The 19,697-nt window shown below is 41.8% G+C and overlaps 1 protein-coding gene across 9 annotated transcripts in view; it reads left to right on the top strand.

Annotated features, from left to right (window-relative positions):
- The window catches only part of casz1 (castor zinc finger 1), a 189,677-nt gene that overhangs the window by 144,178 nt on the left and 25,802 nt on the right, over nucleotides 1–19,697 (top strand). For all 9 annotated transcript variants that reach the window (XM_078254759.1, XM_078254758.1, XM_078254753.1 and 6 more), the window contains 2 exons: nucleotides 11,883–12,443; nucleotides 18,031–18,931. In XM_078254759.1, coding sequence (XP_078110885.1) covers nucleotides 11,927–12,443; nucleotides 18,031–18,931 — 1,418 coding nt within the window. In that variant the 5' untranslated portion in view covers nucleotides 11,883–11,926. The remainder of the gene's footprint in view (nucleotides 1–11,882; nucleotides 12,444–18,030; nucleotides 18,932–19,697) is intronic.

Genomic DNA, 19,697 nt, shown 5'->3' with positions numbered 1-19,697 from the left:
CCTGAGTAAACACACAGTGAAAAACTTTTCTTGGATGAACCTTTGCACTGCAACAAGTGCACTGTGTGTTTTGGCAGCCCCCCTTAGCCAAAGATCCCTCAGAAAATCTGCATGCAATTTTAGAAGAATCAGATTCTTTCCTTGGCTTGTGAACTCCCTTGATATTATGCACACAGAGAATCTTCTCTATTCAAATATGAGATTCAATCCACTTGGATGTGATCTATAGCATTTTTAAGGAATAAAGCAATTTTAGGGAATACGGAATAGTGCTTCCCCTGGAAGAGGGATGGCTTTCATTTTTTTTCAAGGCACCTCTTAGACTGAGTGAAATGTTTCCCATGTTCGCTCAGGGACGACTTTATTTCTTACCAGGGATTTAACACTCACTCAGTCCCCTCATAAATACAGCGTCCCTCAGCCCTTCGCTAGCCATAACTCATGCACTAACTCTCTAGCTAACTAAACTCATATAGCAGAGCCAACACTTGTTTGTCTTTTACCTCAGTCTCTCTCACTCTTCCTCTGTGTCTCTTTTTCTTCTCTCAGCTGATTTATGCATGACAGAATCTTCTCTGACTACCGTCTCACCAGGCTCCTGTGCTGGTCTCCTTGGCCCACTCGTAGAGTGGGTTTTAGAAGAAATGTGCATTTGAATATGAGCAAGCCTAATCTCCTTGAGGCTATTTAGAGTGAGCCTAATGCTTCAAGAATGAACGAAAACAACACTGGAGAAAATGCGGACGTCCCTCTCGGCGTGTCACAACACAACTCAGGTTCCAAAGAACGAAGCAAGTTGACTTTGATTTGCTGATGAAAATCTTTCTGTAAGACAAAGGACATACAATTCCTTATTTCAAGGCACCTGTTGAAGCCCTCTGGCTCCTTAGAACAATCCTTGTGTGTGGTTTGTTTTTTTGTCTTTCAGCCTTTTATGGGACATTCCTGTGGAATTTCTTTACTTTTTAGCATGTTATCCCAATGGTACAATAAATAGCAGCTGATACATTTTCAAGCCATTTCACATTCAGCAGATGAAAGTGCTCAGGTGGGATATTACAGCATGGTGGAATCCTTTACTGATCTGGTGCCGATTGGCATTTTAGGAGGAGAGAGTCTTTCTGGCGTGGTTCCCACATCGGTTGTTAACAGCCTGCTGGTACCTTCTGTTCTCTCAGCTCCTCAAGCATCTGAAGACCCTCTGAAGTCAAAATCGCCCATTTTGATGTCTCATGGCAGCACCCGACGTTTTGTTGTATTTGCGTCTGAAAACACAGGCCCTGCTTGGAGATATTACCCTCAGCACTCGTTGGTGTCAGATGGGGGAGGAGGGTATCATATCTCTTTTTCCCCCATCTCCCTGCTCTCCTTGCTTTCTTTTTGATCTCACCATCAAATCTTCCCCGGTTTTTATGAGTGACGTTTACCCCAGAGCGGCTTGGGAAATGGCTAGCTGAAGAAGACGTTTGAGAAAATGCGCCTGAGCAAGCTATCACCTTTGATAAAGCCACAGTTCCAGTGGGAGAGGAAGAAGAAAGCCAAAGAGTAAGAGCATTGTTGGTAATGAAAAATGCCATCCAAGAGGGAGCATCTCTCTGATCCCAGCCTGTTAAACCAACAATGTATAGTACAACAGATACTGTAGTGGTACATCAAGCATTTCTCCGTTGTTGTACCACAATGAGTGTTTGACCCAGAGGACTGATCTGAATCTAGGGTACCACACTGTGCCTTCATTGCACATCAGCTGGGCACAAACTAATCTTATAATACAGCGCTCAAACGTACACAGTGAGTCACACTGGTGCTGCCATCTACTCTGGCATACCTTCAGCTGTCTCACCAGTTGGCAAAAGGCTGGCAAGTCAATTGAAAGCACTGCAAAAAGAGAAAGAAATAATGGGGAAGTGGAGAGTAGTTGGAGGCACAGAGAGCAAGAAATGTTAGCTTTAGTAATTACTACCTCCATAAAGTAACAGTAGAGAGGACAGTGAGGCAAACGAGTGCACGAAGGAGGCCCCGTGTGCAGATAATGAAGGGGTATCATTGTAGCTCTGACAGCGTTAATCTTAGAGTGCTTCACAGTGTGTGTGTGTGTGTGTGTGTGTGTGTGTGTGTGTGTGTGTGTGTGTGTGTGTGTGTGTGTGTGTCTGTGTCTCTCTCTATCTAGTTGTATGTACTGTATGCTCTATGCAGCATATGCATATATTGCTGGGGTGTATGCAAGTTGTGGTGCAGTGCCAATGACTCTCGCCCTACCAATAAGAACGGCCCACCTGACAGCACAGTTTATCCAACCATGTTGACAGGTGCCGCCTCTCACAGCTTCTTGAAGACAAGCCTCAAAACTCAGCAGCCTCTCGCTCATCCTCACAGAAGCCATTGGATCACCTATCAGCCCCCAAACTTGTCTTCTTTGCAGAAAAGGAAGGAAGAAAAGAGGAGAGCGGAAAAAGGGGGAAGAGCAGTCCAACTTTCTTTGTGCCTGGCTTTTTTCTTTTCTTTTTTCCTCTTCCCATTTGAAGTTGTGAGACACTCATTTAAGCCTCATTGCACACCAACACTCAACACACGAGAAAGTGTTATGAATATGTATCAACACAGCATATGGCAGCAGTAGCGCTGGGACTAGGTGTGTCCAGAAGGGTAGAGTGCTGCCGATGCATTATTCTCCATTCAAATTACCACAGTAAGACTGCTGTGAGGTGTTCACCACCTCTTTAGACGGGGCAGGAGAAGAACCTGGATCATGTGAAACAGTAGGAACAGACAAGCTGCGATGAGCACAGTAGTAGGCCAGCCGAGTTTCCTTGATTTGGTAGATTTTTTTCGGGAGGTTCAAACCCAGCACTCGCTGACACAAGCGTGATTAAAAGTGATATTTCTGACACATTAGGATGCGCACGGGAAGTAACCTCCTCTAAAGCGTTCATTATTAGATGCATGACAGACCTGAATATTTATTAAATAGGTTTTAATAATTAATAGCAGCAATCTGCTCCCGTAATTCATCAGATTTGCACTTCAACAGAGTATCCGTTTTCACTTTAAAATAATAATAAGAGGAATATTAATGTTGAGAAATGTAAAACGGGCAGCTGGATACAGTGCAAATAGGCAAGCGCTCCATGTTTCACTTGAGACTTTCCTTTAACTTGTCACTTTTCAAATAAAATTACATTTTAAGCCATCAACACTGCACCTTTTGAAAAACCTTCAGTTGTTATGAGAGAATTTAGTGAGTCGCTTCTCACAAATGTGGCAAGTCATGAAGATAAAGATGCAGGAAACAAAGTGGGTTTGGTGTAGAATGCAAAAGTAGTTGCTGTGGTTTTTATCAAAAGCAAATTTATTTGTTTGAGTCAACTTAGCAGCACTTCCTTTTGTATACTGAGACCCAAAATAGACAGCCCTCTTTTTTTTCTTGTAAAGCAGCTTTGCTCGTTTCATCTTTTCACAGTCATTTTACTTTTTTTTCTCTCCCTTATTGTGAGTGTTGTTTTATCACACCTTCAAATTCAGTCATGGCACATTCCTCTCTCTACTGAACTCCCAGAAACAAGAATGTTCCTGTTTTAGGTGAAAACTGCCACGTTTAGTTCCGCCTTCCAGTTCACATTGAACTTTTACTGTTATAACTGACGCAGTGGTGTGTTTATTCTCAATGTGGATCAGTTTTTCCTGCGTGTGTAGAAATGTCAGTGTGCGTATTCAACAATGTGTGTCTTAAAGCAAATGACGTGACCTGCAGCCACTAGACAGAGAAGAGCAGAAGGAGAGCACAGTGCACAATGCCCTGCTGTCACTCACACACACACACTCACACACACACACACACACACACACACACACACACACACACACACACACACACACACACACACACACACACACACACACACACACACACACAGTATTGGTTACAGCCACTTAACATATGTGTTTACAGAGTATTGTGCACATACCCACACTCCCCCTACCACACATGGACACACATACACTTTAATATATCATATATCAGCCCTATTGTCACTTCCATCTTGCTTATCAGAAAAGTAAAAGCTAACAAACTAAAGTTTTGTCACAGCCACAGCGTCTAAAAAATGCAAATCCCATGAGCAGGAAGACTCATTCTCATCACTTCCTCTCTTAGTCCTACAAAGAATTTATTTTGATCAAACTTTAATTGTGCTTCAAAAGAAGAATACATTGAACATTGAAAGTGTATAATATGATACAAAAGTAAGTGTTTGAAAAAGCCTCAGATTTGAGCGAGCCATGGTTCATTTTTGTTGGACAGGTGGAGAACCTGCTCAGGATGACATTTTAACATGTTATTCATTCGACCACATATAAAGTCCAAAAGAGGAAAAGTCTGTCAGGCAGAGCAAATGTTTTAATGGGAGCCAGGGATCGATGTTGTCAGCGCAGGCATCCTGTCTGGGAAACACATGCTTTTTTGGGTTAATGTCACCTCCTTCTTTCTCTTCAAGGAGAGAGAGGAGAGGAAAAAGCTAAGGGAGGAGAGAGAGATGAGGTGGGAGGGGGAAGGAGGTCAACGAGATCTGATGCAAACGTTCCAAACCAGGCCGAATTTAGGGAAATTACTTGAAAAACATTGACTCGCACTCTCATTCACAAGGCCCCCGTATCTGAAAAACAAATTTGAAACGTAACTTTGGAAATCAATTAAGAAGTCCCCAGGAGCTTGAGAAAAAAGAAGAGAAAGGTCCACCCTTCTTTTTCCTTTTACCCCCTCCCTACACGTCTTTTCCTCTCTTCCACTTAACAGGGACTTGGATCTGCTCATCAGAACACTGCCTTGTGTGAGGAGGAGGCTTTGTCAGTGGGGGCTTTATTTAATTTTTTTTAATGGCAGAGTGCCTTATATGCTGTCAAAATGTCTTAAGAGTCTTATTAAAGAAATGCCACAGCTCATTTCCTTGTAATGCACTTCATATGCTGGTGAAAGGGGGCATGTCTAAAGATCTAAACAGCTTTGCTTTTTAGGCTTCACATTAGGGGTTATCTGTGAGGGCTTGTCATTGATTGACATTATCTGGCCTGACAGGGCCTCACATCAAGGTTAACCTCATGGACAAAAGTGCCACCCACACGGACACACAAACCCACTCTCATCCACACTTGTAGTCAAATAAGGCACGCTCTCGTCAACTTCCTGTTGAGAGCGGCGCTACGTATGTGTGCCGGCTTCATCTGTGTGTGTAAGCCAGGTGGAGATTTCCAGACTTAATTGATAACTAATGGAGCGGCGTGTGCTGAGTTTACCCTGGAGGATTGACACTCTGTGTGTGTGTGTGTGTGTGTGTGTGTGTGTGTGTGTGTCCTGTGGAGAGATAGAGGGGGTAGGTAATGGTAAGAGGACGGGGATGACTTACTCAGCAGTATAGCTCCAGATTCTGGTAAATTAAATATGGCCCCAAAGATAATGACATGGAGTGACATACACCAGTCTGGCGGCCCCTGACCTCTTAGGCGAGCAGGCCGTTCACTTCGCTACAGAAGAAAGTGTGTAAGTAACACTCATATGAGCACAGTACACACTCACACACATCTCCCCTTCTCCCTTCCAACAAGCCACAAAGGCAAAGAGAGATCCCCGTGACCAAAATACAACTGAAGCAGTTAATCTGTACAGATATTAGCTCAAGGGCCCTTGAGAGGTGCACTGCTGAGCCCCTTCTCCACTGTACTACCCACACTGCCTTGCAGCCGCACCAAGCACAGCAACCATGAGGGAGGGACACAGGGGTCGTCTGCTCATTTACCATGGCGGTTGGCTTATCAAATTGCACTCCTGGTGTCTTGAAACTGAACATGGGAGCTGAGCTTCAAAACAAAGCTGCAGGAATAAATTTCCCTTGTTTCAGTCTGTGGAAGCATGGGACTGTGTGCCATTGTGTATTTTTAAAGCAAAGTTTTTGCCTCCTGCAACACAAACACTAAGAAATTAAATTGTCATCTGGTGCCAGCTGTGAGTCCAGACTTGATGTACAATTTTAACAAGTTAGCCGTGTGTCCCATGAATTACCCTAAGCAGCAAACCCAATGAAAGTTGGCTGTTTCGGTACGAGGCTGTCAGAATGGTTCATGTCACTCATGTCAGATTGTTTTTTTTCTCTCCCTTAGACCATTTTAATCTGCTTGTCCTCTGTTCTGGAAAACACCATAATTGTTTGTGATGAAGCCGCAGGGCGTATTTGTCCTTAGATTTCAACTTCCTGCCTGATCGCCCTTAAGTTCAACGTCTTTCCTCTTCCGTCTCCACTTAAAATATACATTGTTTTCTTCAGCCATTGTCCTATGCAGTCAGTCTTTGTGTTTTACTGGGGCCATTTGTGTCTGCCTTTGTCCTGCAGTGTCTTCTTTGTGTTTTGCGGCGGTGTGGCGGGAGAGTGGCATTTGGCTGAGGGGCTTGTGTTTGATAACAGCCCGTGGACCGAGCTGAAGTGAAATAGTCCAAACGGGTCCTTCAAGGTCGACACCCCCAGAAAGACACCACATAATGTGCAAGGTCACATTCTAGACTAAAAGCAATAAGTGCTTTATTGATAGAAAAAACAACAACAATCAGGCAGATGTGCAACCAACTGATTAATAATAAAATACATTTGTGAGAGAGAGGAACAGGGGGAGGGTAGGGGGCAGGGGAGAGAAGACAGCTACCTCCTGACTGTACGTCCATGTGTCTGTATACTGTATGCATGTGCCTGCATTCATGTACAATATGTTTTGCAGAAAAACATTGATTCTGTACTTAGACCTAAACAATCCATCAGAAAAAAAAAAAAAAAAAATGTGATAGATTGGTGCTGGTGGCAGTTTCCTTGCTGCACAGTCTCTCTCTTCATGCCTGAATCATTTCTGAAGTTCGTGTGATCTGTGGAGTACAGTGTGAAAGTACTGTTTAAAAGAAGATCACAAGCATCTCACTTCTCCTGTTTTGACAGTAATCTACGTATCATTTACATCTCATCAGTATCATGTTTTATGACCGAGACAGCAGTCACCGTAGGTTCCTTTTTTTTCCATTCAGTCACTTTATGAACAATGTGCCTATTGTACTGCGCCTACTGTGCTATTATCTTTTTATGAAAATAAGCTCAGGGTATTGGACTGTCGTCATCTTTTATGTGCCTTTATCGCTCTTTCTCGCATGCTCTCTCTCTTTTTCTTTTTCTTTCGCCTACTCAACCTGGCAAACCTGCCAAGTGAGTAGAGCTCCAAAGTGGATCAGTCAATGCTGTGGCAGATTTAGATTTGAGGTACGGAAAGCTAAGTCCCAGTCCCAGCCAAACCTGTGTCTTTAGGAAGACTCTGAGAGACAGGAGAGCTTGGAGAGTTGCATATGCTCTGCCACCCCGTTCCCAACAGTGATCATCTACAGTAGTTCCCCCCCCCCCCCCACCCCATCCTTCCTGCTCCTTGGATGTGTATAACTGCATTTAAACCCCTCTTTCTAAATCCCCATGTGCCCACCCCTAAACCCCCATCTATCAACTAGTTGGCAATGGCATTGTTTTTAATCATCAGAACCTCAAAATTATTATTATCGCTTCTGATGCGGCAATTAAAACTTCAGGTCAGAGGCACAACGAGCGGTGATCAGCAGCCGAGCTGAGAAGTTTTAATTAGACGATCAGAACCATTAATGCACAAAAAAAAGGTGTGCGCTGGGAAATTAACGGGAACGTCTTAATCAGGGTTAGCGACTCCGAAGAGGAGTCAAGTGAACAGAGAGCAAAAAACAAATCATTTCCGCACCACTGGGACAAAACTCAATTAAATATGCATGCGGAAAAATGGAAATTTCTCAGCATCGGCTGCACCGAGTGTTGGAAAACTGTGGCAAAATCTCACGGCGGGGTCGACGACCTGCTTATTGTTATTCTTGTGTAATAAAAATGAGAGAGGGGCCAGATGCTGGGGTCTGGGTGTCGTGGCGTAGTTGTCCATCAGTGGCTTTCCGCTTGACTTCCTTGCGGCTACCGCAGCCTCTCTACCATGCTGGGGGAGAGAGAAAGAAGAGGAAAACATTCTCTTCTGCAAGCCGTAAATTTACAAAAATAAAATCATGGTAATTTTCAAGTGTGTCTGTGTATGTTTGCCTGTGTGGCTCAGTGATTTCCCTGAAACACTCATGCACACACGCTCTCACACACATACATCTCCCTTGAGAGCCAGAGACCCAAAAGGTTCACTGAGCTACACACAAGGAACTGCAGCCTTGTCGATTAAGCTGCCAAAGGTTCATAAAGTTATAACTGGGCTTTTTTAAAGAGCTACAGCAACTCTCGGTTGCATATTGTAAAATAATCCTGAGCTGAACAGACATCTCCCATACCCTGTTTGTATTAATTAACTCCTGATATTGCGGGGGGGTTGTCTCTGTGTCAGTCATGTTGGAACTCAGCAGGAACCTGCAACAAGCCCTGTACCTGTGTTTGATTAGGTGAAGAGATAAGCTTCAGTTTAAACAGGTAATAGCTACGTCTCTTATATACAGACCCTCCTATGTACACGCTCCATACAAAATGACAACACTGCAGGAAGTCGGTTTATGGTGCAGCACTGCGCTTTGAATGAACACTAAAGCCAAGTTCCATTTTCTACATGTTGTTTATGTGACTATACATCTTCCGTAGGATGATTTTAAACAGCGTTTTGGACATAAGCTACCTCGTTTTGTATAACAAAAAGAGGTAAAGCCATGACCCTGCCAGTCTCAACCATTCCAAACTCCCACATCCTTTACCCGTAGTTGCCTTGATTACAGTCTGTGCACGTTCACACAAATAATGCACTTCCAACAGCGTTATTAGGATTTGAAACACCACTTGATTGGGCATGATATCATTCTGGCACACAAACAGAGACTCTGCATCAAAAACCACCAAGACCTGTGGGGCTTAGAGCCGTGGAAGAGTAAGTTTGTCAGTGCGGCGGACTAGACTTGAACACAAACTTTGTCATCCAGCACTGAGAAGAAACAGGGCTTGAAAGAACTTTGATGCGCTTATTTTTGACTGAAGATGAAAAAGACCCTGACCTAGTCCAAATGTATTCAAAATAGTTTCTTGGCTTTTTCATCAGGTTTTGGCCTTATACAGGCAGTATATGGCACTCCTTTGTGGCCCTGCACTATTTCCAGTAAAAATAATGTCAGAGTTAAAGTAAGCAGTTGGAAAAATTAGTTTCAGCTGCTCAAATTCAAACCTGCCTATTTTTTCCAACTCCCAGTGCTTACTGAGGTGTCTCCTCCTTGACAATTAGCACACCAGGCTAAAACAGACTGTAAATAATGTCCAATGCATGTGACAGTGTTGTTTTTCCTGTCTGATATTCATTAATAAGGCAGAATGCTTACTGGACTCTCAGGGAGGTGGGGGAGTTGGTCCCAGAGGGAAACGTTGTTCTTTCATGTAGGTCCCCACAGATTTTATCTCATTGTACGCTATTATGCACACAAACGACTTGAGGTAAACAGCTTGGTGTTACCATAGCAATCCCTATTGTGAGCAATGGCAAAAAGCTGCTGTGAACAGAAACCCTCAGCATAAATAATAGTTTAGACAGTTTCCATAAACCATCGAACCATAGCATGTTCCTACTCATGGGAAGCTCACAATATTAAATTTGTTTCAAATCACGTCCTACCTTTAAAAAGAAAACACTGAATATGTGCGTAAGCTGTCTGATAATTCAGTTAGAGGCCTGCTTAGATACTCAACCAGTAGCACACTCTGTATTGTTAACAGAAAATAATACATAAATACTCGCTAATGGAAAGAAACAACTGTGTCGGGGTCATTTCCTACAAGGAGCTTGAGATTGCAATGCAAAGGAAATCGGTAGTTAAAGCATGAAATACTGAACACAGTAAACAGAAAATAATGACCTCCACTGCAAGACCCAAATGACCTCAATCTTCCTTTGGAGAGTATTTCTAAAAAAGAAAACTTTGAAAATTTATGTCTTCCACTTCCTAATAGTTTTTCCAGCTGATTTCTTTTTTCTTTCTTTTCAAAATTGCTGTCTTCTCAAAGGTGACCCTTTCACCCGCGCCTGCAATTGTCTAACACTAAATTGTACAGTAATGTGCCGCTGATATATGGCCCCCTCAAAACTACATAATTCCTGAAGCCATTGTTTCAGAGAGGAAGCCCACAATGTAAATACAGTAACTGAGAAAGCATGTGTGGGGAGCACGGGGTGCATTGTCTGGCAACGGGGTAATCTGTAAACTCCTTCAAATTGTATATCCTCTAATGATTCTACAGCTTTGCAAAAGAAAATGAAAACAGGATTTTATGTTGCACCGATGTGATTTACATAATGCTGGCAATGGCTCACACATGATTGTGCTTGGCTTTATGGCTGAGGGAAAATGAAGAGCCTCGTACTCATTGTTATAGAAAGTGAATTGAGTCTTTAAGATAGAACTTTGTTACCTCTCATATCACACATTTTTGTCTGCTGAAATGGTGTTTCCCTAGCTCAGTATAGTGTATTTTCTTAACCACAGTGTGGCTGATGTACAATACAACTTTACACAAAGAGAAACATCTCTGCTGTGGTGTGCTGTTTAACTGTTTTCACAGAGCCTCAACTGACAAAGCTTAACATACTACCAAACAATAACAGAATACAAGTTAAAATGCTTGTCTGATCCCTGGTGGTTTAGCTGCTTTTTTTGATACCATAAATAGGGTTTTACTCACGGTCAACTCCTCGCTTTTTAAAAGTTATTTACAACGTGATAAAGATCTGGCCTTGATTTTGCGTCTGGAAAATGCTGTTGGAAGGTGAACTTTGGTGGCTCTGGAAATAAAGTGAAAGGTACTAGAGTGAAGTTTCTGCCCTAAAAAGGCAGCTCTGGATATGGAATGCCACAGGCAGCTGTTCCTGCCTCATCAGAGGACATGTTATAAAGATAGCCCCACTTGGGTTGAAATAATGCCATCCATTCCTGCCCCAAAGCACACTCTATCATGCTCTATTGTTCAGAGAGGCTGCACTGGGGGGAAAAGATGTTGAGACTGTGCAGTATGTCATGTTAGTAAAGATATATAAAACATGGTAACTACGACATGTCCAATGTATCTATGTTACTCTCTTGGCTAGATCAACAGTAAAAAAAACAGCAGATGGCAGAAAGAACTACATAGCACATTCCTTTATATATATATTTCTTTTAATTAAGTGAAACCAGCAGCCTACACAGTTATTGGGTCTAATCCCACTGAATAGTCAACATGAGAACACAGCTCCAAAAAGACCAAAAGTGCTCAGCATTTTTACTCTACATCCTGACAGCTTTAATGCTGTGCAGCCCCCCACTCAGTGGCGGGACCACAGCCTCTTGAGGTGAGAGTGAAGATAACATTTCACAGTGTCTCTATAGCGCTGTCATGTGAAGGATTATGTAGCCGTGTATTTGCTGCTTGTAGTACCGTAGGGGGTCTGATACCTATCAGCCTTTGGTTTCAGCTGCCTGTGCTTTTTTTCTCCTTTTTTCCACCACTGCTTTAATCTCTGAGCTGACCAAAGAGGTGTGACTTAGAAAGATATGTACAGTATCTCTGTGTGTCCTTCCAGTCTTGTGCTGTTATTGTTAAGTGCTTTTGGATGTTATTAATAGCAGCAGTCACTGTTGTTCAGTGTTTTTCCATTGTGATATTTAAAATCAGTACAACTAACTGACGTGAAAGAGCTGGTTCAAACTTAGCTTCTGGTGATGCTAAAAGCATTTTTAAAACATTGCTTATTGAGTACAAGTTTCTTAAACTGTAACACAGATCATTGTGATACTGAACAACTTAAACTCATATTATTTTTTGTTTGATTCTTGTTTCCATTAGCTGAAAGGAGTTTATGCACTGAAACGACCTCAGGAAAACCCAAGATGGCCGCCAAAAGGAAAGGTGGCTTAAAACTCAATGCTATCTGTGCCAAGCTGAGCCGCCAGGTGGTGTTCGACAGTAGTTCCCAGAATGCAGAGGGAGACCAGAGTGTAGCAGAAAACAGTGAGCGTGGCAGTTCTCACTACGATGACACTGAGACCAACTTCCCAGAGAGCCTTAACCTCGGTCAGAGCCTAGAGGAGGACCAGAAGAGACGCGAGGCCATTGAGAAGTGGGTCAACGGCGAGTACGGCGATGAACCGCCAGCTCCCGACGATGAACAGGAGCATGAACTCAAAGTCAGCAATGGCGAAGATGACCCTCCTGAGGGCGTGTACATGGTACAGCCCACAGGCTTCAGCGATGACGAAGACAATGCAGAGGAGGGCGAGCCAATGGCAGCCTCTCAGGAGGACAGTTACCATGAAGACAAAGAAGCTGAAGTCAGGCCTTCAAAAGACAACACGTACATGCCACCAAGGGAGGCCCAAAGTCGTCAAGCACCTTTCTCCTCTACAGGTACATTTTGACTCTTATGTCCTCCAATCTTTTTTTCTTCTGATGTCCCCACCATACTTTGATTTATACTTGACCCGTTTTGTACATCTTAAACCAACACTACCTTTGCCCTTCATTCCACTCCATAGTATTAAAGGGCAAATGCTTAGATAGCGGGTGGGTGGCATTGCCATATCCACATAAGCTTAAGTGTGCCCATTATTGGAAAGAGACACTCTAAAGTTACATTATGAATAGCCAGTAACATTATTACCCTAAAGACAGATTCAACTGGCAGGAACTTGTCAGTGTATGGTTAACTACATGAAGACATTCATAAATGGAGTAAGCTTACAACGTAAGGCCGTAAGGCACTCTCCCAGCAGCTGTGGGTCAAGAGCGCATGGCAGGACCAGGCTAAGCTTCATATTACACCCAGGATTACATATTGAGTCTTTGATTTTCCCTAAGCTCACTAAACTTAGCCACTGCTTCAAACTCCTCTATTACATGGAGTTGTAGTCTGCTGTGGAGGGGCTCAAATCCAAGAGATCAATTGTCAAATAAAGTCAGAAATAGTGAAGTTATATTGCAGTGCCGTATCACACTTCAGTATGTTATTATCTTCTCAGAAACAACAGTGGCTCCATGTTGTGGCTCCACATATTTATTGTAAGACATTTTTTAATAAGTTCCTTCATACAATGTGCTCTCGTAAGTGACTCATAATAACCTGTTTAATTGTGACACAATGTTCCCACGTTCATTGGTTATCAAATAGATAAAGCAGGCAGGGGCAGTCATTCTGAAGTAGCAAGAGAATGTGTTAACAGCACAAACAATATTTTAAGAAAGAATCCTTTACAGTTATACACTGCGGCCCTTGAAGCTAGATGTGACACACTATAGGAGAGATTGGCCTTTGTATAGTAGGAGTTAAAACACAGAGCTGTAAAAAGGAGAAAAAACATAGATCGGTTATATGAATAGATAAAGCCTGTTTCACAGACACACTGAGAAAAAAAAGGCAATTTGCAGGTGAGACCGGTTGTTGCGGTACAAAAACAAGTTTTGTTTTTTGCTTGCTCACCTCACTTTAACAGTTTGATGGTCTTTCATCTAGGTTTAGGTATGTACCTCAGAGTCATGTACACATGCTCTTTTTGTCTGCATTTCTTTTTATTTTGGCCACACACAGAATTGGGGGCAGGGGCTTCTCAGAAAATGAAGCAGGTTTCATTTCAGATGGAAATGAAAAAGGCTTTTAATTAGTCATTTTGTGTATATTTCATGGCCATAAAAACACCTGTCTGTAAATATGTATTACGGTTGTGTAGCAGACCTACACCTTTCCCTCCACTGACTCCCTTACTACTTTACATCTCACAACAAAGCCAGAGTGTTTGAAGACTGCGGGGAGAGCACACTGCATCAGTTGCAAATCTTGAGTGGTTTTTTTTCAGAGTTGCTCTTTGTTGATTGTAACTAGGGCATCTATATTGCCATGTTTCTGCTCAGCTCACAATTAAAACATTTTTTTCTCCTATCTCTCTCTCTCTCTCTCTCTCTCTCTCTCTCTCTCTCTCTCTCTCTCTCTCTCTCTCCGCTGTCTTTCAAAGGCTGATGCAGAGTGCACATAATTATGCATATAAACATAGTGGCTTAATTATCTCTCACAACATCAGTGACAATGTAATTAACAAACATTGCAAGATCAATGAGAGAAACTGCGACCTTCAAAACATTTAACTCCTCACATTGAAGCATCGTGCGGATTTCCTATCAGTGCAAAAGCCCAGAATACTTTTCCTAGATAATTTAGATGTCGCATTAGAGCCCTCATAAGCCAGTCAATGGAAAAACCAATGAATAAAAACTATGAAAGCGATGACAGAGATGTTCATAGCAATGGATCAAACAGACTTGACCATGACTTCCATTTGCAATTCTGGGTTAATAAAAGGTTATTGTTCATTTCAAGCTGTTTCAAAGCCCTCTCTATTTACTGCTTGTTAATTAACTAACCAAACCGCGAGGAAGTTTGAAGCTCCGTACATTTTTGTGTGTCAAATTAGTCCAAACAAATGCACGTCATTTATTCAAAGCCACTCTCTATTAGGCTGCCACTGTCCATTTAAACAAAACACTCTTAAACTCATTTACTAACGTGAACACAAATTGCTTTTTAAAACTCTATTGAAATGATTCTACCATATAAAAGAATCCCACTATTTAAAATTTTCTCTGACTGAACTCCACTGAAAACATAGCATGTTATTAAACAAAAATGTTTTAACCAAATGGTTTACATTGTGCATGTGTGATTCAAAACTGACACCCTTTAGAGGGTATTCAAACTCTAGATTAGTCCATATATAGCCACTAGCATGCACCTTTATCATCAACGACACCTCTGCCTCTCTGTCCTGTGAGCAGAGAAGCTATGCCACACTGATGGCCATGTTTGGTCAGCCAAAAGGAGATATAATGCCCATCTGTTATCATATCTGGGAGGGAAAATGTGGCCTAATTGCCTCAAATATAGACAAGGCAGGTCTGTGTCGTGTTTTGGGTTTTGCTTTCCTGAAGTGTCAAGATTAGGAACCACTTGTTTGTAATTTTCCAGTGACACCAGAGAGAGTGCAGAGCAAAATGTCAGATGTGAGGATTTATTATGTTTTTGTTTTTTTTCTTTGGCTTGGGGTGGGTGGTAGCATTACTATTGCCATTCTCACCTTAACCCATACACCCATACATAGTTCCCACCTGGTGTCACTTAACATCATTAATAGGCAGCCAGATACAGTAGGGCTTGAGTAGAAAACTCATTTACATGGTCTTTTAGAAAGGTTATCTCCTGTCAGTCCCAGTCATAATCCTTTCTAGTCCAATAATTTTCCTTTCATTGATATCACGCCACATGGCTCCACTGATGAATAAAGAGACTCTGCTAATTTTTTGGAGAAGGTGATGATAATACCATAAGGAAAAATAATATGAAAAAATAGATGTTGGTGCTTCCATGTCATAATGCTAATCTCTCTGCAATAATTAGCAATTGACTGAAAATATTAGATGTTTTTTTTAATCTGATGCCTACTCCAAAGCAAAAGTCAACATGCATGAATCTATTGCCAGTCAATGCAGAATCAACCTGAACAATTTTTATATTATTGGTGAGGATGATTTAGATTTTTCTTTCATTTTGGACATTTTTAAAATTACATTTTGAAAATGACATATATTCTACCTTGCTCTTTTTTCCATACCATCCCTCACTCAGTAAAGTGTAGTTCCATTTTCTGACTCATACAGTACTGATGTGGGTGGGTCTGCCCTAACTTTAGAGCTATATGATATACTGTGTCCTGTGGTGCCTCTACATATACAGTAGCAGTAACATCCAACCAAGCACCAAGCCTATCAACACCCAAATCAAATGAGAATAATGTTTAGCCAATTTACAATTTACATGGACATGTTTAAGTGTGTATTCAGTAATCTTTTATGCCATGTTTTATTACCAGTTGAACAGCTCAAGGAAACACAATAACTTAAGTATAAGCAAAGGTAAATTGTACTGTACCCTACAGTAGATACTTGTGTATACAGTATTTCACTCTGTGTATTCAATACATGTGAAACATGGTAGATTTGATGACAGGATCTGCGGCAAACATGAAGTTATTTCCTCAAATACCTGATCCATTTCTGTTAAATGTTTCATGCCTTTTCGATCTACCAGATACTCTTTCATACTGAACCACCGTGCAGAGGAGCAACCCCAACGCAGTAATGGAAATGGAAATTTGGGGATTATTTTACATGCTGCGCAGGAGATGTGAAAAGCAGAGCACAGAGACTGATTTAGCAATAACTGAGAAATCTGAGACAAGAGCAGAAATGTTTGTGTATGAATTACCTGGGTGGTAGGTGGTATTACTTCTCACCAGCTCCTGTGTTGAAAGTGATGGATAAAAAGCAATAAAACATTGAAAAAAATAGTTTGGACTCTGGTCCTGTGACAAGGATGAGTTAAGAAGGCCAAAGCTTTTACATGACCCAGGTAGAATTATCATCTGGTACATTACTAGCATGTCTGTGTTCTGGTATCCTGCCCGACATGCAAACTGACACAACATGAATTTATGGAACTGAGTTGGATCAGCAAACGCAACTGTCCTTCCTCTGTTTGTTTCTCCCTCACACACTCTTTCTTCATACCCTTTCCTCTCTTCTTTATGCAGAACTTTGTCCCTCCACTGCTTTCAGGCAAAAATCATTTTTCCCTTTTCCCCACTCTCTGACCCCTTGCACTAACCTGGATGAAAGTGAATGGGCCAGAATTAATCTCCACATAATGCAATTAAACTATACATTGACTATATTTCAACTATGTCCTTGGGGAAGTTGTCCAATTTAATAGACTCTTAAAATGAAAGTGATGTTTCAGTTCACAAATGTGTAAAAAGGAAAGAATTCATTCTTTTCACTCTTGAAGGTGACACAATAATTGTGTTATTTTCAAAAACCTTCCACCAAGCTTCATGAGGGATTATGAATTGCACTTAACATGCCATAATGTCCTAGTTGATAGTAGTTATATTTATGTCATTTTCAAATCGTTCATCATCAGTCGTCATGTAAAAATCTGTGGGCAAGTGCACTGATAGTTTTACTTCTTTACTAAGAAGTTGTATAAAAAATGTCTAGAGGTCCCCCTATATATACATACATATAAACCTCAGAAGTAATTATTTAATGAATGTCCATAACAAAACATAAAGAGCATATAAAATCAGAAGATTTTTTGTTTATTCAGTTTGTCCTTTGGTACAGTCACCTGCAAATTGTGCAGGGCTGACATAATGCAACCAAAACAGGAAGAGCATTGCCTCACACTGCTTGTTTGTAGACATAAATACACAGAGATGTACAGATGCTGCTCTAGCGTGCAGGGCAGAATCACTTTTCCTGTTTTTAAATTTACTACAGTTCTGCAATAATGAGGATAGCATCATCAAATAATTAATTGTTCAGAACAAGAAAACTATAATTTAGTAGGTCAGCAGTCTTCCATTATCACAACATAGCAGTGTGTTTCCCTAAGTATGAGAGAGGGTTGTTTTAATAATTGGGCTGACCAAATATATTTTCCACTTGTAACACAAAGCTAGTGCCAGATTACTTCATTCATAACTTATGTATTTGATGCCAAACCAAAAATAAATTGTCGAACATAGATTATCCTCTTCAGCTACCAAGCTTAGCAACAGTGCGACTATCAATCAATATGAAGCGAGAGAGAACCATTTGGATGACTGATTGAGTGACATGAATTTGGCCATTGATTAACACATCTTGAGCAATGGGTTACTTTGGGTTCAGTTTCACTACTGAAATTAAAAAAACAATCATACTTTTATACATCGGAAGTAAAGACTTAATTACAGTAATGCTAGACAGCACCAATGACTCTAAGGTTTTAAGCTCAATACGTTTTTTTTTTACTTTGCTGGTAGCAGCTTTAAAAGGACAAATCTGAAAGCAGTTAAAATAATTATTCCTTTTACATAAAAGCTCACTACTCTACTTTTTCTCTGTGCAGGAGAAGCATCTGCCCTGCGAGACTATGCAGCCAACACCATGAATGAATTTTTGGGAATGTTTGGTTATGATGACCAGCAGGTAAGGGATGAGCTGACCAAGAAGATCAGCTTTGAGAAGCTCAAAGCTGCTACCTCAGACCCCTCATCCCTCAGCAGTGAGGAGGCCTCACGGCGTGCTCGCTTCTCCAAGTACGAAGAGTACATTCGCAAGCTAAAAGCCGGGGAGACCCTACCTTGGCCCATGCATGCTTCCCCACCCAAACCAGAGGACCTCAACCCAAAACTGGCCCAAGACAAGAGTGCTACCATGCTCCAGACGTCTGGGTGCCTCCCAGGAGCCGAGATACAGATCTATCCTCCCAGCCTGGACCACAAACAGCCAGGAGGACCTCAGCTGAGCACTTCTCAGCCACCAAATCCTTCTCACATCCAGAACATGGCATCCCGAGCCTCCAAGTATGACTTCTTTATTCAGAAGTTGAAGATGGGTGAGAGTCTACAGCAGCAGAATGGTAATGCTTACAAGCGACCCTCCAAGTACGACCTGGAGAACGTCAAGTTTCTGCACCTCTTCAAGCCTGGTGAGGGCAACCCTGACATGGGCGGTGCCATCGCCTTTAAGACTTGCAAAGTGGGCCGCCCGTCGAAGTATGACATCAGAACAATTCAGAAGCTAATGCCAGGAAATCCCGAGGCCTCACTGATGCCCAATGTCCTCGCTACAGCACCAGGAAACCCGGGAGCTCCTGGTGTCCCCACTGTGAGCACAGCTGGGGCCAGCATCGCCCCAGGGCTGACAATAGACCAGACAGGACACTTAAGCTTCAACGCCGCTGACTACCTGAAGTCCAGCTTTTCCAAGACTGACTCCATCACCACGGGCACTGTGTCCTCCGTTAAGTAAGTCTGCTCAAACATCATCATAACTGAGAAACTAGAAAGTAGTCAGAGAGCACATACCTCCGCCAAGGCTACACAAGGCTTTTTATTAGTTTTGATGCATCAAATAAATGAGATAAATAATGCAGATTTTTGAGAAAACTTTAATCCTGTCTGTTTTGAATTCTTTTTCAAACTGGTGGAAATCTGGGTAGCCTAAATGGGCGTGGCCTATATGAATAGATACATGTTTGACCAGGGAATCAAGGAAAACGTTTTTTATACATTCCACCTCAGCAAGATTGAGCAAAAAGGTATAGCGCTACAAATTGTAACATGGTGGCATTGTGGTGGTGGTGAGTTGCTCCTTTGCCCATGACCAGACTTCCCACTAAATGTAGCAGATCAGTATATTTTTAGATATACAAACAATAACAAGCAAACAGACAAACGGTGCAGAAATCAGAACTTTGATAGAGTTAACAATAAGGAAATAAATAAACAGTTGGAGGGCAAGAGATGACAGCATGTATCCCATTGCTTCCCAACCCTTTTTTTAATGGTAATTGTGAGATGTGTGCTTATTAACAAAACATATAGTGTGACATATTGCTTTGATTATTTGCACCAAAACAATGCATACCTCTTAAAAAGCCGCTGATGAAAAGCATAATTGTCCATTAAAATTCCAATTTAAAGTTTATTGGTGGATTAAAAAGATCCCAAGTTCCAGTGGAACACCTTGGAGCTAATGTGAAGCTCACATACACTTAACTGCTACACTGAG

The sequence above is a fragment of the Sander vitreus genome, chromosome 7 (assembly GCF_031162955.1).
Source record: "Sander vitreus isolate 19-12246 chromosome 7, sanVit1, whole genome shotgun sequence".
NCBI classification, from domain to species: Eukaryota; Metazoa; Chordata; class Actinopteri; order Perciformes; family Percidae; genus Sander; species Sander vitreus.
This window is presented reverse-complemented; position numbering and strand designations above follow the sequence as displayed.